General features: G+C 39.0%; 1 protein-coding gene across 17 annotated transcripts in view; it reads left to right on the top strand.

Annotated features, from left to right (window-relative positions):
• Positions 1 to 11470, top strand: part of LOC106089216 (enolase-phosphatase E1) — an 81519-nt gene extending 70049 nt beyond the window's left edge. For 14 of the 17 annotated variants that reach the window (XM_059361309.1, XM_059361313.1, XM_059361307.1 and 11 more), the window contains one exon: positions 9871 to 11470. In XM_059361309.1, coding sequence (XP_059217292.1) covers positions 9871 to 9940 — 70 coding nt within the window. In that variant the 3' untranslated portion in view covers positions 9941 to 11470. Of the gene's footprint in view, positions 1 to 298; positions 374 to 819; positions 1450 to 9870 lie in introns of all 17 variants that reach the window. The other 3 variants (XR_009396668.1, XR_009396667.1, XM_059361314.1) reach the window with 3 other exon arrangements.
• The last annotated feature ends 12248 nt before the right edge of the window (positions 11471 to 23718 follow it).

Genomic DNA, 23718 nt, shown 5'->3' with positions numbered 1-23718 from the left:
AGTGCTCAATTTTCTCTCTAAGCCCTCTCTCGTAGCAATGAAGAATTTATTTCTTCTCTTCGTGTTATAAGTGATGCAGAATATTACGAAACCCTAACGTCAAATCAGACAATTTTTTTACAAAAATAAGCAATTTAATGCGAATTACCACGTTGTTGTATAAAAAGGACCATAGCATTGTGATAGATGATAGTTATTAATAAAAAAAATACCCTCTACCTAATATACAAGTATTTATTAATATATGTGATGTTTTCCAATGTTAATGAATTAATTTTGTCTTACGTTACACATTTAGACTAACAATTCTTAAAACTAGACTGCGAGGGAAACGATGATTATTAAGTAAACAAGTTATTAATTTTATTTCGTGGTAAATGTTTTTTACTAATTCTTCTCTTTCACTTTCTTATATAACCAAATAATATACAAATTTAGTAAGCAGCCTTAAAAACATACTATAGCACCTGCTATTATTATTATTATTATTGTGCGCTAGATCGAAGACGGATTATGTAGAATTAATTTTCGTACAATTTGTTTTTGTTTGTTTGTTTCCTTAACTGAAAATGTGAATTAACTATAAGTTTTGAAATGATTTATATCTTGTAATATGATTTATTTAATTTGTTTTTTCTTTTTCTTCTTTTTAATTTGTGATCACCAAAATAAAAAAAAAAAAAACAAAATAAAAATCACATCCAACCCTTCTTCACCGGCAAATAAACAAAAAATATATATTTATATGTTTACGACACACATTTATTTTATTTATTTAAACACTTCATTTTTACTGTTATCGTTGCTACATACTTATAGACAATCGAGATCTCTCTATCGCCGCGGGCAATTATGACCAGAGGGATTACTGGTGACAGATCTCTAAGCGGATCGCATCAGATCTGTAACGAAGATATTAAACAACTTTTCTAGAAAATAATTTAAAAAAAAAAAATATGTAAACATTTGCTGCTATGCCTTTTTTGAGAAACGACAACAAACGACATTGAAAATTAATAGACTGTACTAACAACGAAAAGAAAACTATTATTTTTACAAGCAGCCATATAATTTGTTATAAACACACACACACACACAAACACACGTGAAAACGAACTGCTTATCGAAACGGGGATTGTAACACTAAATGCTTAAACAAAATATAAATAATGCATACCAAAGTCAACTGAAGTCAATGCAAACGGTTCCGGTTTAGTGTTGTACTAATTAACCGCCATACTTTTTTCTAACCACACAATAAAGTAAATAAAACAATTCAATCAAATCATATTTATTATTATGTAACGTTTACGAAGGCAAAGTGCAATTACAACATAATTAATTTATTCGATTTAACATCAGAACGACTACGACGTACGCTAAACAACAACCCTGCTACTATCCAATACTTAGTAGTGCCCTTTTAAGCTCTACGTACCGAATATAAAAGTAACTATTGAAGCATTTTTTTTTTCTTTTTCTATGTTTATCTTTTTGTTTCGTTTGGTTCCGATTTGAATGTTTATGGCATTTTGGGAAACAATACTCATAGTTTCTCTTTCTGTAACTGTTCGTTCTCTAACTTTTTTCTATTCATCGTATTTTGTAAAAAGTCTTCATTAATCGCTACCATATGCTGCTTTCTTAAAACCTTCATATGTATATCTCATCAAATTAACAACTATGACTAGAGTTTATGAGATTTGCTTTATATCTTATTGCGATACGTAAAAATACATTTGCTTTATTTTGTTAGATCAAAGTGTTCAGGGCACAGTTGTTGCAAGTTATTTTGGGTTTGTTAGTGAAACAAACGTTTGTTGTCTCAAGAAATAATGATTATCGGTTGTTATAAGCCCATACCAACAAATTAACATTCATCTTGTGTATATATGAAACCAAGTCATCGTAACAGTTTTTACATTTAATTCAGCGTTTATTATACTCTTCTTCAACCAAAGGGCTTCCAACAAGTTCATCTTTATTTTTGAACGCCCAGATCTGTACCAGAAATGTGCTTGGCATTGAATGCATTATATAACTAGGCAGTCCTGACCAAACATTAAACGGAATACGCTATAATATATGATGACGTTCGCTTTTATATTATGGCTTCTTAATCCAGATAAGAGTAAATACGTCATTACATAGACAGATGAGTTATATTAATTTCTGGACCGATATTTGTCATACATTTGTTAAAAATCGGGTTTCATTTTGACGATCGATTTGATGTTATTTTATATAAAATAAAATAAAAAAGTTGATGCATAACCACAACTGTAGCGTGCTAAGTTCGTCCGGGCCGATTCTTATATACGCTCCACCGTGGATCGGACAATCCCATGGCAGCCGGTTGTACGCACCGGATTGACCCGATGGAACCCTCATCGGCAAGGGCTGCCGCCCCAGTGTACGTGTTCGTCTTTTTTCGTCATGGGAGAGGCACATCCCGGAGTGCCTTCTCCGCACGCTTCTGGTCCATGCCGGGATTGAAAAGAAACCCGGACCCTGATTCTGTTCAGTTTGCCAGAAGCGCCTCCATCATTGGTCGGTGTCGGTGAGGTGTAACCGATGCATGGAGTGGGTACATTTCCGATCTTGCTCTGGCCTCACTTCACTACGGGAATATAGTTATACTGGATATGTTGCAAGGTGCTGTGCGAACATATCCAGCAGTGGGTCACAAGCGTCATCGTCGTCGCCTTTTGCGTCCTCGTCGTCGGACTATGTGACCCCCACCGATCTCTTCCGTACGGCAATGGCACTAGCGATCCCTACATGGAGTGCATGGGGATAGCAGTCAGGTCCGTAACTGCCGAGATAGAGCTATACAACGTATATATACCGCCGGTTGTTAGCTGTGTCCCGATTAATGGCCAATCTTACAATCTCCACATAATTGGGTTACTATCTGGCCATAATCGTCTGGATCTAGGGGACTTTAATGCGCATCACACTTCATGGCATTCTCAGCGTGGCATAGCTTTGGCAGAGCAGATTGAAAGCTCCACGTTTTGCACGGTGAATGAGGATGCACCCACTAGGATTGCGAGGAGGTGCAGCAGCTCGCCAGACATTTCCATTGCATCCCCTGATCTCCTGAGTGACGTATCCTGGCAAGCCGTCATCTCTTTGGCGTCAGACCACCTCCCTATAATTCTCATCATCGACCGACCACCCGACTTCATAGCCGATTGGACTGGCTTCAGAGAGTATACCAATCGCCGCTTCAGTGCACTGCCACCCCCCTTTGATGTGCTAGTGGCCGAGAGGAAATTCCGAGCAGCCGCTCGCTTTTTACCAGCCGGTCGAATACGCCAAGTACTCGCAGACGAGCGTGATAGGATTCGTGATATGGGTAGTCAACGAACATAAGCGGAATTTGTGGCTAGCACATTTGGAGCAATGTAACTTAGGCACCGGTGTAGGCAAGTTGTGGTCTACTGTTAAGTCACTCCCGAACCCCGGTAGACGGGATGACAGGATTCAGTCACTTTTGGTGAAATAACCGTGACTGATCCGAAGAGATGCGTCAGGTTGTTCAACCGTCAATTTATTGTGCATCCCGAGAGTGACAGGGCAAGGAGGAGAGCCATTCGCCGTATTCGTGGTCTTCGAGCCGATAAGCAGCCATCACAATTTATCGTGGGCGAAGTTACGAATGTCATCCGTGGCGCCAAATCATCTAAGGCGTTGGGCCCCGACGGAATCTCTACATTGATGTTGAAGAATCTGGAGTCACCTGGAGTTGAGTACCTTACTACTGTCCTCAACATGTCTTAAAACACTCATATAGTTCCCGATGTTTGGAAAATGGGCAGAGTGATTCCCCTACTGAAGCCTGGAAAGGACCCGAGTTTGGGAAAGTCCCTTCTCTCACCAGTAGTAATGACGGTCGAGGCATTACTCCTCCCGAGCCTCGTAGGAGAATTTCCATTCACTGAGCAACAACATGGATTTCGAAGACTGCATAGCACAACAACAGCTTTGCATGCCATTACCGCACATATTTGCCGTGGCTTCAATCAGCCCAGGCCATGTGATAGGACGGTCCTCGTGGCACTGGACCTATCGAAGGCATTCGACACGGTCAGCCATACCAAATTATTTGAGGACATCGCCAACACGTCCCTCCAGCCAGTGTGGAAATTTAAGGATAAGAAGTCGAAGCACCGTAGGGTTAAACGGGGAGTTCCCCAAGGTGGGGTGATATCTGCGGCACTGTTTAACCTCTACATGTCCCCCATTCCACCCCTCCAGACGGCATATCTAATGCGGACGATTGTACGATCATGGCATCAGGCCCCCCACCCATGGATGACATCTGCGATAGGTTGAACGTCTACATCAACGATCTTGCCTCATATTTCGCTGCAAGAAATCTAAAGATATCTGCCACCAATATTTTAAGCCATATTGTTCACTACAAATACGGGTGAGTTGAATACTGAGCTGACTGTGATGGTCGATGGAGAAATGATTCCGACCATCAAGTGTCCCAAAATACTTGGCATCACATCTGACAGCTCTTACACATTCTCCCCACATGCCACAGCAATCTGCGAAAAAGTCAAAAGAGAAACGAGGTCCTCAAGTCACTTGCTGGCAGCACTTGGGGTGCAGACAAAGAAACCTTGTTGACCACGTACAAAGCAATTGGCCGGTCTGTGGTAAGTTATGCAGCGCCAGTGTGGTTTCATCAATCTACATAATCTAGAGCGCGAGGTTCAGCGCTACAAGAGAGAACCTCTAGATCACGCAGGTCTAAACAATATTCATGCGGTAAATGGCTACCGGGTGAATGTAGTCCTTGGAGGACGACCGCCTCCCATTGCACCTGAAGAGATTGAGCTCCCCCGGCAAACCAGAGTAGTTCTGGCTCAATTACGTTCCGGCAGATGCAGCCGCCTCAAATCCTACAGAGCAGGGACCGCACAATGCACGTCACCTGTTTAACTGCCCGGCCAGACCCACTCGACTCAGACCCAGATCCCTGTGGACGCACCCCATCTTAGTCGCAGAGTTCCTGGGTCTTGACACTTAACAGAATCAAGCAGACGAAAGATAGAACACAATAAACTGCTACAAAAACAACAAAAACGGTCCAATGATGCCACCAGCCTATAAACCGCACCAAGCTGCGACTTTTTCTGGATGCATTGGTAGCTCTTGCAATGCTTCTGGCTGATATTCACTCCAAAATCGACAATTCTGCTTGAGTTAAAAATGAGCTTCGACGCTTCGTCGAAGAAGCGCGCGATGAACTTTTTTAGCAGAGCACGCATTTTGATAATAAAAAACAATAATTTGTTCGTTGTTCGTTTGTAAGACATTTCATGGTTAAATTATAGACCAAACTGAAAGAAACTGAAGATGTTTGACAGTGAAACAAAACACGAAATGTTCGTGAGCTGTTTAAACCAAAAAAAAAATCACCCTTTATTACAAATAGAGAACAAAAAACTTTTTTTTAAGTTAGGTAGAGAAATGTGTTTTTTGCTTTGTAATGCACGTGACTTGTTGTCGAGATCGCGATTTCGTTTGGTACCACTCAAACCTGTCAGTAGGAGTTGTCACAAGGTATGCCTTCCAGGTTGAAACTATGCTCTTAAGAGTATTTTCATTTGTAGCGCAGCAAGAAAGAAAGTTACTCCACTTTATATATTTCTATCAAATGAAGACATCCATCTATTACAACAAAACACACTTGCCTAACTGCTACTCTAAGTAATCGTCTAAAAAGCGCTTACAAAACCCAATCTAAAACAATGATATGATGTTGAAACTAAATAGGTTGCAAATCTTTTTCGAGGTTTACGTCGTTTACTACTTTTTATTCCTTTTGTACAAGTATTTATTTGACGTTTTCGATGTTTACAACTCGTTTACAGTCGAAAACCTAAGAAATCGTTATACATACCATCTCTGATTAATACCATACAGATTTTGTGTGATTTACAACTACATTTTGTAGTGTTACATTGTCGCAGGAATAGTATCTACCCCCAAAGATGTTTTGATTCAAAGACTTGACGAAATTATATCTACTATCTGAAGTCAAATGTTTCTTGTCGATTAATTTACGGTATTTGAAGCTGCGAATTGCCCATTTATCCTGTAGGCTGAATTTATCATTTCGAATTAGGTGGTAGAAATGTTACAGTTACTTTTTAAAATATCATAACATTTACATGAGGCTCTTACACTTATTTAGAAGCAAATGTACTTTGCACTCCTTATCTATGCCAATGTTTTGTAGATGTTGTCTAACTACTGACTTTTATCTTACCATACATAGATTATAGATTCGCTTCTAGAGACATATTTTAAAATTGTTTCCTTCTTTTCTAATTAAATCGCGTAAAGTTTGTTTCCCTACATCATAATTTTCTGGTAAAAAGAATCAACGGACATGTTTTTACTGTGGTCTTTAATCAGTTCTAATTTTTCCTGAATTGAAAGAACTTTACGTCCTGTTTTTATACCCACCAACGTAGGATAGGGAGTATATTCATTTAGTCATTCCGTTGGCAACACATCGGAATATCAATTTCCGACCCTACAAAGTATATTTATTTCGGATCGTCGTAAAATTCTAAGACGATTTAACGATGTCCGTGTGTCTGTCCGTCCGTCTGTTGTGATCACTCTACAGCCTTTGAGATATATTGATATTGAGCTGGAATTTGGCTTTCGTCTTTTTCATGCACGCTGGTTAAGTTCTTGAACGGGCCAAGTCGGACCATATTTGGATATAGCAGTTATATATATTTTCACCGGATTGCGGCGAAAGGGGGCTATATATATATACAGCGGTCAAAAAAAGTATTCATCATTCAATGTTTTTTTTTTAATAAGTCTACAAAAGACAATTGGAATAAAAACATATTAAACTAATGATGCAGTAGTGCTTGTGTGATATATATGTACACAATTTCATTGTTTTTAAAGAAAAAAATAGTATTTATTGGAACAAAAAGGGCCATTTTACAGCTGAACACAAAAAATTAAACAAAAAAAGTATTCATCATTGCAAAAAAACAAAAAAATAAATAACATAATTTAAAAAAATTAATACTTTGTTATTCGACCACCGCGTCTTATAACTTCTTTTAAACGGTTTGACATCGATTGGACTAATTTAGCGGTTATATTTTGGTCTATATTAGTCCATTCCTCCATTATCACCTGTTGCATTTGACTCTTGCTCGAAAAATTGCGCGTTCTCAATTTGCGTTCGAGATGTTCCCAAAGATGTTCAATTGGGTTCAAGTCGGGACTTTGAGGAGGAGTTTTAATGACTTTGGGGCAGTTATACAGCATCCACATCTTGGTATTTAAAGCAGAATGTTTGGGGTCACTATCTTGATAATATTGAAAGTTATTACCAAGCCAAGTTTTACAGTAGCAACTGTGTTTCGTTCTTCAAGCTCTGTATTTGGTTTTCTGTACACTATGACCTTTCCATCGCACCCAAAAAGATTAAACTTGCTCTCGTCTGCAAAAATGACTGTTTTCCAAAATGATTCGGGCTGTTTTACATACATTTTTGCGAAGTTTAGCCTTTTCACTCGGTTTATTTTATTTATAAAGGGCTTCTTACGTGCAGTTCTTCCTCCTCTGTAACTATGCCTTTTGAGTGTATTTCGAATTGTTTGTGTAGTAACTTCCTTCCCTAAAAATTCCATAGTGTTTTTACGAAGAATGGTCGCATTTGTCTTCGGAGTTTTCTGAACTTGCCGCACTAGCCAACGCACATCTCCAACTGAAAGTGCTTTTGGTCGACCAGATCTTGGTTTATTGTCAACAGTTTTCGTTTCTGTCCACTTTCTGATGATGGATTGTATAGTAGATCGTGGTCTATTTAATATTTCACTGATAGTTTTTTGAGTTAAACCATTCCTGTGGTGTTTTATTATCAAAACTTTTACCTCATCAAAAACCTCGTTTTGCTTACGACCCATTTTGACAAAAACTATATTTTCAATGAAATTAAATATTTGCTGTCAAGGGCAAAGCCTCCTTTACTAAATAAAACAGAAAAGGGGATTCCCAAATAATATTTGAATTTGACTTTGATGATAGCACATCAATGATGAATACTTTTTTTGTTCTGTTTTTGGTGTTATTATATAAAATTGCATTTTTTGCGCTAATTAAATTTATTTTTTGAATTTATTTTAAAACATATTACGAAAAATAAACTATTGCATAAAACTGCATTATTTGTTTACTTTAAATTTTTTTCAATTACCCAAAATAAGTGAATTTATTATCAATTTTGCTAATGATGAATACTTTTTTTGACCGCTGTATATATATCCAAAGTTCGGCCCAGCCGAACTTAATGCCTTTTTTACTGGTTTTCTCTTGTTGTTGTAGCCATTTTCTCCATTTTAACTCAACAACGCATAATAGAGGTAAACTATGGGTAATAGAGGTCGAAACCAAAACCATAATAGGCCGGTAAACAGATATTAAGGTTAATAGAGGCCCGGATAATCGAGGTTCAACTGTATAATTATTTGCAGGTGTTTTTTAGTAAACCTATGGGAATATTTTCTCTTAATAGCATTTGAAGTAGTGCCACTTAAGTTTCTATAAAATTGCCTAGTGTCTAGAGACGGAACTCTTGATGGAAAGAGTATAATAATGTAAACGAAAGGCATTTCGATTTTTGTTCACTGTTTTCTTGCTTTTTTTCTTTTCTGTATATATTTAGACAATTGAATAAAGATTTAAAAGGTTTTTAAAGCTTATATGAATAATTGGCGTGTTTTGTACATTGTTTATTATATTCGATTTTTAAGACCTTGTGCTCGATTTTCAGAAAAAGAACAAAAACAAGAAAAATACAAAAATAGGTCGAATGTGTAACAGATCCATTGGAATTAATTGATCATTAAAGCACGATTACACTACTCATTAAATCCGGATCCAGTACTTTTATATTTACTACACATTTTGCTCTAACATTAGCTGCTTTCCTAGTTTGATTCATGGCCAATATATATTTCATAATAAACAATAATTAGAATAGAGAAAAAAAGGTTTAAAAGTACGTTTACATTGGCCACTAAATCCGGATTTTTGGCCTTTTAAAGATTTAAGTGCTAAATCCTGTGTTTTTTTGCAGGTTTTACCTTACAAAAATAAATCCAATTTTTGCAGAATTTATTTTCAAATCCCAAATAAACCTGATTTTCTGGCTGTATTTAAGGACTGTATATGAATGTGTGTGTGTGATATGCACATTCATATATACGCATGTACGCTTGTGTATGCCACTTAAATCCGCAAAAACGCTGTGTAAACGGACAAGATTTGTTTTTGGATTAAGTTAAGGATACAATTTCCAATGTAAACGTGCTTTAATGCCATGTATAGTTTGACTTTCGAGATTCAATATTTTTTTAACCGAAATCGTACCATATTTTTAGGCATTATTATTATTAGTTGCAACAAAGAACAATTTAATCATTGCATTCAACACAACAATTCGATAAAGTTGTACACATTAAATTAGTTACATTATTTGGTAGGCCACAGGCACATAACAAACGCCTATTTCGTGTAAAAGAAAAGCTATATATATATATAACACATACGGCATATTAACTGCTACAAACATTAGCCTCTAACAAGTAGGCATTCACTCATGTCTGTATTCACTTTACATTTTCAACATATCTAACCCAAAAATAACAAAAACAGAAGAAAAAGACTTTGCTTTGTGTCTTGTTTTATCATTGAGAATGAGTTTTGATGAACAATCCTTACACTTTAACACATATACTATACCGATGATGTTGTAAATAATTTCGAAATTCATTTTCTTTCTCTTTGTATCCCTGCAATTTTAAATAGCGAACGATCTTTAGAACAACAATGGTCCATTGAAGAGTCTGGAGATTTTGACGAAGACGACTGTGTCTAAACCTTGGTCCACAACAACAACAAATTACTGCAAATTTTTATTTTTAACATGCTTTAAATTGGATGTGAACGAAGAAAAAAACTTTATTTTTTTCAAGATAGAAACCAGAAACAAACATACAACGTGATATAGCTTACATTAATGAAGAAATGAAATGAAATATTTATGAATAAATTCTAGCAAGACGTTTGAATGTTTCACAACATAATTTATTGAGATTTCTTTTCTAACAAAAAACGAAACGAAACATTAACGTTTTGTTTTTAAAGAAAACAACTACTGTCCTACTCTACTGTTACTACTTATAAAGAAACATGAAATAACAAACTGCAATACTACTGATGAATTGTAATCCATAGCATGTAGTTTTTTTTTTGTAAAATTTTAGTTACATCACTCTGTATATTTTTATATGAATATTGAAAATTGTTATATTAACATTTAGGGGTCGATTATGGATGGCAACTCAACTATAATTACATTGCCAGAAGGTAATATCATACAATAAAAATTAGAATGATGCTGAAAAGTTTTGTCAGTTTCATGCAACAGTAGTGTTTTGAACGTTCAGCATCTAAGAAAATTGTAAAAAGTATGCAATTCAATGCAGAAATGGACCTTTCTATAAGAAATTTGCCTGTTAGCACCTCAACTGAAGTTGGGTTGCAATCCATTATCGAGTTGTAAATGTCACTTTCGTTCATGGCAACAACATGAAGAGAAGCTTGCAAATGGCAAGTCGGATCAGTTCTCCTCGAGTAATTGAGTGCGATTATCACTTAATTTTGTATTTTGAAAATTTCTCAAAATCATCCTCCTCCGTTTATAGCAATGCTTTAATTATCGATATATGATACTATCATTATATACATACATACATAAAAACCGCAACATTTTAGCTCGTAATCAAATCTAATTACATTGCTTAGATATATTTTTTTTAAAGAACGGAGATATTTCATATTTGTTAACAATATCGTACTGTTGGAAATTGCAGTGCCGAAGAAGCTTCTGCTTCCTCATAGAAAGAGAGAGCAACCTCCCTAATAATGTTGTGAAATTAATTATAATTTAGATTTATATTAGTTATTCTAAAATAAATAAAATTTACCAATTTAACAATAAATGGTACTAATACTCAACAAAGAAATAAAACAAAGTAATTTAACTGTAATACAAAACACCAACAACAATACTCCTCAAACAAGATATTACTTAATATACGCAAAATATGCAAATATGTATTATTTAACCATCGCAAAATGGAAAAACATGTATCGAACCGAACGAACAAGAGGACTTAAACCAGGAAATAAAGTTATGGAATTGCAAGTATGTTTTTTAGCCTTCCTAGAATGTTGGTATGAGTGACTGGCCTTTTCTTGTAATCATTGGCAAACATAAGATTTTTTTTTTTGTTTTATAGGAGGTCGAGAAAGCTGCAGATAAAATCAACTGAATAAATTGTAGTAGAAATTTATTGAATTGGTGATTTATTCTTTAAATATAAATAAACGAGACTATAATGAATACGAAGTGGGTTTTATTTGTTAGCCATAATTTGATTTAATTGTTTTTAGTTACTTAAGTATTTTCGGCTAAGAGAAAACACAGGGTTCCATCCAGTCTGTTCGAGTGTGTACATAACAATATAGTAAACTAGCTGGCTCAGTGTGCTTCGCTTCACTCATAAGTTTTTGCGGCCCTCTTTTGACATGGTCAAATACCCTTCATTCGAAACCCATATTGCACCGTTTGGTGTACATGTCCATTTGGGGCATAATTTTGGGGTGGGGAGTCTCCCCCATCATATATTAGGGGGTGTTCTGTGTTTCACCTCACTTTCAATTTTCGAAGACTTTTCATCTTCCCGCTGCAAAAATTAGGTGTTATGTGATAGCAGGCAAAAGCAAATTTCGAATTCCAGTTCGAAAAATTAAAACATGATTTTTCTGCAAAGCCATATGGTTTGCAAACCGAAATATAAACAAAACATTGATATTAACGGCAGCAGTTGATAATAAAAAGAAACAAATTGAAAATGCCCCTTCCATTTTTATTAACTATGCAGATGCGAAGAAAAAGAATTTTTTCACAACATCGCATAAGACGACGACAACTTTTTGATTATTTGGAGAGCATTGTTCAAATTTGCGCACACATAGACAACCCGTACGACGCTGTCATAAGTCTCACGCCGCTAAAATTGTTTTGTACAAGAGCCAGTGCCGCCCGGCCTCTGCTGGATACCGCTGATTGTCCGCGACTGCTTTTGAAGCTACTCCGTATGGAGCATCCCACTATCCGCAACCTGTGGACGTGCCCGGTAGCTCGCAGCTAAGCTTCTGTTGGCAGCAATGGACACCACACAGATGGGACCTCAATGATCCAGCCTGTGTGGTGCTCACAGGTATTCCGGCACGGGAGCTGTATGCTGTATTGTATGCAAATATAAATTGATATTTAATTTTTTTTTATAATACAACTCTCTGCTCGCCTCTGGACGAATACAAACCATAAAAATAAAAAAAAAAAACAAGTAGGAGCGTGCTAAGTTCGGTCGGGCCGAATCTTATAGACCCTCCGCCATCGCATTTGTCGAGTTCTATGCGCGATATCTCTTTTTAGGCAAACAAAGAATATTGAATAAGAACTGTTATGGTATTGGAGCTATATCAAGTTATAGTCTGATTTGAACTATTATAACTAAATGCTGAACTTTGTAGAAGTCATTGTGTAATATTTCAGTTCATTCGGATAAGAATTTCGCCTTGTAGGGGCTCAAGAAGCAAATTCGGGAGATAGGTTTACATGGGAGCTGTATCAAGCTATTGATCGATTCAGACCATATTAGACACGAATGTTGAAGGTCATGAGAGAAGCCGTTGTACAAAATTTCTTCCAAATCGGATGAGAATTGCGCCTTCTAGAGGCTCAAGAAGTCAAAATCCCTGATCGGTTTATATGGCAGCTATACCAGATTATGAACCGATTTGAATCATACATAATACAGTTGTTAGAAGTGATACCTAAACACTACGTGCAAAATTTCAGTCAAATCGGACGAGAATTGCACCCTCCAGAGGCACAAGAAATCAAGACCCAAGATCGGTATATATGGCAACTATATCAAAACATGGACCGATTTGGCCCATTTACAATTCCAATCGACCTACACTAATAAAAAGTACTTGCGCAAAATTTCAAGTGGCTAGCTTTACTCTTTCGAAAGTTTGCGTGCTTTCGACAGACAGACAGACTGATGGACATGGCTAGATCGACTTAAAATGACATGACGATCAAGAATATATATACTTTATGGGGTCTCAGACGCATATTTCGAGGTGTTACAAACAGAATGACGAAATTAGTATACCCCCATCCTATGGTGGATGGGCGTATACTAATTAAACTTTTTATTTATATACACATTAAACTTTTTATTTTGGTGTTTTTATACCCTCCACCCTAGGATGGCGGGTATACTAATTTCGTCATTCTGTTTGTAACTACTCGAAATATTCGTCTGAGACCCCATAAAGTATACATATTCTTGATCGTCGCGACATTTTTTGTCGATCTGGCCATGACCGTCCGTCCGTCTGTCTGTCGAAAGCTCGCTAACTTCCGAAGGAGTAAAGCTAGCCGCTTGAAATTTTGCAAAAATACTTTTTATTAGTGTAGGTCGGTTGGAATAGTAAATGGGCCAAATCGGTCCATGTTTTGGTATAGTTGCCATATATACCGATCTTGGGTCTTGACTTCTTGTGCCTCTGGAGGGCGCAATTCTCGTCCGATTTGACTGAAATTTTGCACGTAGTGTTTAGGTATCACTTCCAACAACTGTATTATGTATGATTCAAATCGGTTCATAATCTGGTATGGTTGTCATATAAACCGATCTGGGATCTTGACTTCTTGAGTCAATAGAAAGAGAAGTTCTTATCCGATTTGGCTGAAATTTTGCATGAGGTGTTTTGTTATGACTTCCAGTAACTGCAAATCGGTACATACCCTGATATAGCTGCCATATAAACCGATCTGGGATTTTGACTTCTTGAACCTCTATGTGCGCAATTCTTATCCGGTTGAAATGAAATTTTGCACGACGTGTTTTGTTATGATATCCAACAACTGTGTCAAGTATGGTCCAAATCGGTCCATTACCTGATATAGCTCTCATATAAACCGATCTTGGGTATTGACTTCTTGAGCCTCTAGAGTGCGCAATTCTAATCCGATTAGAATTAAATTTTGCATGACGTGTTTTGTTATGATATCCAACAACTGTGCCAAGTATGGTTCAAATTGGTTCATAACTTGCAACAGCTGCCACATAAACCGATCTTGGGTCTTGACTTCTTGAGCCTATAGAGTGCGCAATTCTTATCCGATTGGAATGAAATTTTGTGCGATGTGTTTTGTTATGATATCCAACAACTGTATCAAATCGATCGATAACTTGCTATAGCTGCCAAATAAACCGATCTTGGGTCTTGACTTCTTGAATCTTTAGAGGGCGCAATTCTTACCTGATATGAATGAATTTTTGCACGAAGTATTTTGTTATGATATCCAACAACTGAATCAAGTATGGTTCAAATCGGTTCATAACCTGATATAAACAGATCTGGGGACTTGACTTCTTGAGCTTCTAGAGGGCGCAATTCCTATCCGATTTGGCTGAAATTTTGCATGACTTACTTTATTCTTACTTCCAACTTTAATTAATTAATGGTCCAAACCGGACCATATCCTGATATCGCTCTAATAGCAGAGCAAATCTTTTCTGATATCCTTTTTTACCTAAGAAGAGATGCCGGGAAAGAACTCGACAAATGCGATCCATGGTGGAGGGTATATAAGATTCGGCCCGGCCGAACTTAGCACGCTTTTACTTGTTTTTTATACCCTCCATCATAGGATTGGGGTATACTAATTTCGTCATTCTATTTGTAACTACTCGAAATATTCGTCTGAGACCCCATAAAGTACATATATTCTTGATCGTCGCGACTTTTTATGTCGATCTAGCCATGTACGTCCGTCCGTCCGTCTGTCTGTCGAAAGCACGCTACCTTCCGAAGGAGTAAAGCTAGCCGCTTGAAATTTTGCACAAATACTTCTTATTAGTGTAGGTCGGTTGATATTGTAAATGGGCCATATCGGTCCATGTTTTGATATAGCTAACTTACAAACCGATCGTGGGTCTTGAATTCTTGAGCCTATAGAGTGCGCAATTCTTATCCGGTTGGAATGAAATTTTGCACGACGTGTTTTGTTATGATGTCCAACAACTGTGCCAAGTATAGTTCAAATCGGTCAATAACCTGATATAGCTGTCATATAAACCGATCTGTGGTCTTGACTTCTTGAGCCTCTAGAGGCCGCAATTCTTATCCGATTTGAATGAATTTTTGCACAAATTATTTTGTTATGATATCCAACAACTGTGCCAAGAATGGTTCACATCGGTTCATAAGCTGATATAGCTGTCATATAAACAGATCTAGGGACTTGACTTCTTGAGCTTCTTGAGGGCGCAATTCCTATCCGATTTGGGTGAAATTTTGCATGATGTATTTTGTTTTTACTTTCAACAGCTGTGTCAAATAAGGTGGAGTGTGTCATTCAAATTTGTGCTCAAAACACCAAACGGCTGTATACACCAAACATGACAATGTGGGGTTCAAATGAAAGGTATAAGGCTGTGGACTGCGAATCTGATATCTTTATTCTACTCATATACCTAGCGGACCACCTCACCCCAAGACGGTCGATCAATATAATGACCAATAGTTCACGGTGTGATTTAATGTAGGCCGCCATACCCCCAAAATTATGACGTTAATCGTAATAGGGTAAGGGGCTCATCGATAAGGGGACTTCTTTTCCTAGACAAGTCCAAACGACGTGCTACTGGGCAATATTTTTTGTTTTACGTGGTATAAAGCGTTACTACTAAGAACTGTCGCCACCGCAGAAAATATATAGACCGGCAAATTAGTTATTAAGCACAGAAAATAGTTTGATATTTTGATTTTATTCGATTTAAAAACAAGTAAGAGCGTGCTAAGTTCGGCAGGGCCAAATCTTATATATCCTCCACCATGGATCGCATTTATCGAGCTTTTTTTCCGGCTTCTCTTCTTAGGCGAAAAAGGATAAAAGAAAAGATTTGCTCTGCTATTAGAGAGATATCAAGATATGGTCCGGTTCGGACCACAATTAAATTATATGTTGGAGACCTGTGTAAAATGTCAGCCAATTCGAATAAGAATTGTGCCCTTTGGGGGCTCAAGAAGTAACAAAAAGATCGATTTATATGGGAGCTGTATCGGGCTATGGACCGATTCAGACCATAATAAACAAGTATGTTGATGGTCATGAGAGAATCCGTCGTACAAAATTTCGGACAAATCGGATAATAATTGCGACCTCTAGAGGCTCAAGAAGTCAAGATCCCAGATCGGTTTAATGGCAGCTATATTAGGTTATGAACCGATTTGAGCCTTATTTGGCACAGTTGTTGAAAGTCATAATAAAATACGTCATGCAAAATTTCAGCCAAATCGGATAGGAATTGCGCCCTGCACAAGCTCAAGAAGTCAAGTCCGCAGATCGGTTTATATGACAACTATATCAGGTTATGAACCGATTTGAACCATACTTCGCACAGTTGTTACATATCATAGCGAAACACGTCTTGCAAAATTTCCAATCGGATAAGAATTGCGCCTTCTAGAGGCTTAAGAAGTCAAGACCCAAGATCGGTTTATATGGCAGCTATATCAAAACATGGATTGATATGGCCCATTTACAATTTCAACCGACCTACACTAATAAGAAGTATTTGTGCAAAATTTCAAGCGGCTAGCTTTACTCCTTCGAAAGTTAGCGTGGTTTCGACAGACAGACGGACGGACGAACGGGCGTACAAACGGACGGACATGGGTAGATCGACATAAAATGTCACGACGATCAAAAATATATATACCAAGACCAAGGCGGGCCTTAACAACAGGCATTTTAGGTAGTTTAAGTGCCAATCTTTGTCATAGATAAAAGTAGATATATATCTACATAACAATATCTTATATATAACAAGTAAGAGCGTGTTAAATTCGGCCGGGCCGAACCTTATATACCCTCCATCATGGAGGCAAATAAAGAATAATGAATATGGACGGAGGAGGAGCTATATCAAGTTATAGTCCGATTCGGGGCTCAAGAAACAAAATCGGGAGATCGGTTTATATGGGAGCTGTATCAAGCTATAGATCGGTTCAGACCATATTGCACACGTATGTTGAAGGCCATGGGAGAAACCGTTGTACAAAATCTGTGCCAAATCGGATGAGAATTGCGCTCTCTAGAGGCTTAAGAACTCAAGATCCCAGATCGGTTTATATGGCAGCTATATCAGGGTATGGACCAATTTAGACCATACTTCGCATAAATGTTGGAAGTGATACCAAAACACCACGTGCAAACTTACAGCCAAATCGGATAAGAATTCCGCCATCTAACAGCTCAAAATCAAGACCCAAGGAGTAGGGGCGGACCCTTCCCCTTGCACTAATTTTCTAATTTTCAGAAACGCCAGATCTCGGAGATGGGTGGTGCTATTTAAGCTAAATTTTGTGTGCTTTCATATAGCAACCCAATGGTAACCCAAAAATAAAAATTTGGTATCCAAATTTCGGGTGAGGTTCCTAGGGGGGCCGCCCCACCCTAAAACCTACCAAACATATATTTGCACCAATCACGACAATATGGGACTCAAATGACAGATATTTAGGATAAGCAAACGTATCTGATATCCAATTGTCGGGCCAAGTGTTTGGGGGACCACCCCAACCCCCAAACACCCCTAAATCGGACATATTTACCGACCATGGCAATATGGGACTCAAATGAAAGGTATTTCCGAGTTTCTTGGGTTCCACCTCTTCCCCAAAACACCCCCCAAACAGGACTTATTTACTGACCATGGGATCATTGGGCATAAATAATAGGTATTTGAGTGCAGAATTTGAATCTGATATTCCAATATGGGGCCAAGTGTTTGGGGACCGCTTCTCCCCAAAAACATCCCCCAAAGGGGACAAATTTACGACCATAGTAATATGGGGCTCAAATGAAAGCTCTTTGGGAGTAAAGCACGAATCTGATATCAATATTCTATATGGGGCTCAAATAAGAGGCTTTTTAGAGTATAACACGAATTCGATATATATTTTCAAGGCCAACTCACTGAGTGGCTGCTCATCCCCCAAAACACTCCCCTAGCCGGTCATGTTTGCCAACTATGGAAATATGGGGCTCAAATTAAAGGTATTTGGGAGTAGACCACGTATCTGATACCAACATTAGTATTTATTATCAATTTGGGGGATGTCCCACCACCATAACAACCCCCAAATAGGACGTATTTGCTCACCAAGTCTTAAAGAGAGTGGAACGAAATATTTATAGTTTTTAGGGCCAATACCCCAAACCGGACATATTTGCTGACTTTTACAGTAAGAGTTAAATTAGATTAGAAAACGAACTTGATATCCAGTTTTGAGGCCAATGGCAATATGGGGTTCAAATAAATCATACATAGATATATGACAATAGAGTACGTTGCTGTTATATTTTCCGGGCTTAGTGTTTGAGGGACCACTCCCATCCCCAAAACACCCCTAAATCGGGCATATTTACCGACCATAACAATGTGGACCTTAAATGAAAGGTATTGGGGGGTAGAGCAAGAATTGGTACCCACTTCCGGGACCAATTTTCTGGGGGTCTACCCCTTTCCCAAAATACCCCACAAACTGCAATTTTTTACTGACCATCGCAATATGGGGTTCAAAAAAGGGTATTTGGGATTAGAATACGAAATTGATATCCAAATGTAGGACCATGTATTTAGGTAAAAATTTTTCGACCATGCCAATATGTGGCTCAAATGAAAGGTATTTGAGATTAGAAAACGAATTTGATAACCATGTATTTGGGAGACGCCTCATCGTGTAAACTCCCCTAAACCAATGGCAATATGGGGTTTAAACAAACGGTATTTCAAAGAAGAGCACGATGCTGATATTTTTTCAGGGCCAAGTGTCTGGGGGCCACCTCACCCCCGAAAACACCCCTAAATCAGATATCATAAGAATAACGGGCTAAAATAAAGTATTTTAAGAATGGAGTACACCTTACATCCAAACTTAAATTCATAGACCAATAAAGATATGGGATTCAGACTGTAAGTCAAGGGATATACTATTTTCGTAGCATGGTATTTCACTAAAAGCACTTTAGTTTTCGAAAATAAATATTCCAAGAAAATTTTTGTTCCATATAATGTAAAAGAAGGCGCAGAGGAGCGGGCCCGGGTCAGCTTTTTATTTAATAAAGCCAGAAATTCAATAAAATATTTTGTGGCAGCCATTGGCGTAGCTAGACATTTTTCATTTTCATTTCGTTAAAATCCGGTGCGGGATGACTATGAGCATGAAAAGCCGGAGCGGAATCGGCTAAAAGACTCAGTGCCTGTGATACTTGATATGAGAAGACGAGTTATAGGCGCCTTTAAATGACTAATGACCATAATCGTCCTTCGGCGATCGGTCCTATGGAATGGGCTTTTGAACTCGTCGAGGATCGCTATCTCCGGAAAATGCACTATTATGAACCTACAGCAGCTATATCGGCATTTGGTCTGAATTGAACCCAACCCGCCACAAATCACTCTTCAAAATTTTAACAAAATCGGGTAATAAAGGGGTATTATATGGGTTCAATGCCGTAAATCAAGATATCAATATATATGTGAGCTATATCCATAAGTATTCCGATCAGCACCATATGTGGGGAGGATATTTAGGGGTGTAATGTACTTAATTTTAGCACAATCGGGTAAAAATTGCCTGTTTGTGGGTAATAGGCTTTCAATAGGGAGTTCGATCTTTGTGGGGCTATACCAAAAATGGTCCGACCTAAACCATACTCGACATGGACACCTATCATAGCTCACTGTGTTAAATTTCAGTGAAATACGGCAATAAATGCGGCCTTTATGAGCCTGAGCCCTTAAATCGGGAGATCGATGTATATAGTCCGACTTGGACCATATACGGTACAGATGTCAGGGATCTGAATACAAATCATTGTGCAAATTCCAATTAAATCCTTAAATAAATAGAGCTCTTACGAGCCTAAGGCTCTGAATTGGAAGATCGGCCTGTATGGTAGTCGTACTTAACCCGCCTATGGACATACAAATAATCTGTGCAAAGCTTCAGCTCAATATCTTAGTTTTTAAGACTGTAGCGTGCTTTCAGTAGACGTACGGACGGACATGGGTACATCGTCTTATATATTTACGACCACCAAGAATATTCATTAAACTGTCCCATGAATTTTGCTTTTGATCCCAATAAGCAAAACACCCAATATTATGACGATCGGTCAACCCTCCCTCTTGCCACCATTTTCAAAAACGTCAAATCTAGGAGATGGGTGCACCGATTTAAGCGAAATTTTGTATGCCACCTTATGGTACCCCAAACGAGTTATAATGCTAAAGTTTTCGCGGCGAATCGATGGAGCCTAGAAGGAACAAACAACGGCATTAGCATTTGCTGGATTATCAACAACCAATGCCTACACATCTTTGCATGCGGATTCATTTAAAGCCTGGCCTTGTGCCTTAAAAATTTTAACATTTGCAGACAATAAATCTTTACGTTCAATTCCTTCTTTCCTGTTTCCGGCTCGTATTCAGACATCGACGGTGTCAATGAAACAGTCTTTGCAGCCGAATCGAGAGCTGAGGGCAGCGCAATGACGGCAGAAATGAGCGATGGCTTTGCTAAGCTCAAAAGCAGTCCGAGAAAGCGATCCGAGCCACGACGAAGGAGACAGAAGATTATTTACCGGCAGCGCAATCGGGCGAAAGTGCAGGATGCTGAAAGGGATAGAACTGACATTCCAAGCACTTCTACAGAAGCTGGAAAGAGAATCAGATCTCCCGAAGAGCATTACATTGCTAAAATGCTGAAGAAGAAAAAGAGCATTTCCCTTCCCAAGTACTCTGGGAAGGGAAAACCAAGCCAGTCCTCCCGCAATGAAAGCTCCAGACAGTGTGCTGCGGTGGTAGACAAAGGCGGAACAGGGACGAAGGGCGCACGGCTCCTGAGTCTTCATGGAGGACTGTGACTTCCAAAAGGATGCCACAGCCATCACAGAAGGGGAAGATAGTCGCTGGGAATGGTAAGGAGCCGCCCTCTTACGCCAGACTGGCAAGGAAGCACTACAGAGATGAGCTGATTTATGCAGTCATCAATTTCGGCAGTGCACCCGGTAGGATTCGACCAGATCATCGGTCTCAAGTAGAGGATCTGACTAACGATCAGTGGTATCCACGCTGCCTGGGAGGGCGCAAAGCTCGACCTGGTGAGAAAGATGGACATCCCCCATCCTTACTTAAGATTTGGAAGGCTAAGATAGGTAAAAATCCTAGTATCTGGCTAACGATCGGATTTTCAAACATGTATAGAAAACTGTAGAGGGTCCACCCATACAAATGATGAGCTGCGAGTATAGGGACGACATCTTTACGCTGCGTTTTGTGTCGGCGGAATGTATTGATAGCGTCAAACAGCTCGTCAGAGGTATCTACGGTGCCTGGGAGGGCGCATAGCTCGACCTGGTGAGAAAGATGGACATCCCCCATCCTTACTTAAGATTTGGAAGGCTAAGATAGGTAAAGATCCTAGTATTGAAACATCAGGCAGTACAGGCACTGAATAGATTGTCACAGCACAGAAGACATTGACGAAAATGTCAACAGGATTACGACAGCACTAGTGGGGTCCTTCAAAGATAGTTGTCCCTTTCGGGAAAGGAAATCAGCCCAAAAAAAAAACATGGATGGCCGAGAGATTTGTAATATTGGGAAAGAGGTCCGCAGACTTTTTAACAGAGCACGTCGTAAAAAAGCGGAAGTTTATTGGGATGTGTATTACACACGGCTCAAGGAATACAATAAGATTGCCAGAGCGGCAAAACGTGCCTCCTGGAAGCTTTTCTGCGAACAGGTCGATAGCGTTAATGACGCCCCAAGATAAAAAAGTTTCTCACAAAAATCCATGTCCAAACTGAAACTTTAGTAGACGACATGGGAGTGAGATCAGAGACAACACAGGACATGTTGAGGCTTTCGATGAAAACCCATTTTCCCCAGGATACGAAGGGAGTCACGGATACACTGGAATCTTGGAATAATGACGTTGATTGAAGGTTTATAATTACGGAATTTATAGTGAAGGAATCCTTGAGGAGCTTCAAACTATTTCCGGCGTTACTACAGAAAGATGCAAACTATCTGGCGCCCCATCTGACAACTACTTTCACAGCGTGCCCAGGACATACATATACTCCGAAAGCCTGGCAAGAGGCAAGGGTGGTATTTATACCCAAGCCCGGCAAGGCAAGTTATGCGACACCAAAGCCCTACAGGCTCATAAGCCTTACGTCCTTTCTACTCAAAACCATGGAACGTATTGTGGACACCATGATAAAGAGTATGACATCCAGCGAACTACTCAAATACAAACAGTATTCCTATGTTAAGGTAAGGTCGGTGGAAACTGCCCTGCACGAGATTGTGCATAAAATAGAAGAATCCTTCGATGCCAAAACGTACACACTGGCGGTATGCATTAACATCGAGGGGGTTTTTAACAACACACTGATCCTTAGAGACTGGATAAACCATATGCTATGGATCAGGTGTATAAATTGTGTGTCCCATGGCATAAATATAAGGGAGAAAATGGCACAAGGTACGTCACAGGGGGGCATTTTATCGCCACTCCTAGGGGTGACCACCATAAATGACCTATTATGGATGCTGACTGAGGAGGGATCTGAACCCGTCTGCTACGCAGACGATGTTATAATATATCTAAGGGGTAAGGATCCGGACGAGCTATGCAGAAGGGCCGAAAGGGTCTTGCATATGGCATATGACTGGGCTAGACCCAGAGGTCTCAACGTTAACGCAGAGAAGACAGAAGTATGCCTGTTCACGAGGAAGACGAAGGTGGACCAATTTAACGCCCCACGTTTCCTCAGTAAGACGAATTTGATATCTGACAAGGTCAAATACTTAGGTGTGATCTTGGACAGGAAACAGAATTGGTCACATTCAGGAGCGTACTGAGAAGGCTCACAGATTTTGGGCACTATGTAGACGGGGCGCAGGCTCGAAATGGGGCATGAATCCGCAGCCACTGCGGCTATGAGACTTAAGACGATGGGAGAATGGATTGAGGATGGGAGCAGCTCATACCATCGCGGTATAATCAAGGCGACGATTAGAAACCTGGAAAGAAGGGAAGAGGTTTCCGATCGGATACCTGGGATGAACTTTGAGGTCGAGTGCGAGGCACTGATGGCAGTGGCACAGTCTTGAATTGACAGAACCCTAGTATTGCCATCTGGAAGATCATGTTAAGCGGATGGATCAAAGCTAGAGGACATAGTAGGCCTGGGGGTCTACATTGAGAACCCAGGGACTGAGATATGTTTTAGACTGCCTGGCAATAAAACGGTCCTGCAGGCGGAGATCCGGGCGATCACGGAATGCGTGAAGTAGTGTGGTGCTAACGCGAGGACGTCGAGTGTGAACATCTTTACCGACAGTAAAATTGTCATAAGGGCATTAACAACCAGGACGGTAAGGTCACGAACAGTCTTTCAGTGTAAGAAGGAGATAACGC

This window comes from Stomoxys calcitrans, chromosome 1 (assembly GCF_963082655.1).
Source record: "Stomoxys calcitrans chromosome 1, idStoCalc2.1, whole genome shotgun sequence".
In the NCBI taxonomy this organism is placed as follows: domain Eukaryota; kingdom Metazoa; phylum Arthropoda; class Insecta; order Diptera; family Muscidae; genus Stomoxys; species Stomoxys calcitrans.
This window is presented reverse-complemented; position numbering and strand designations above follow the sequence as displayed.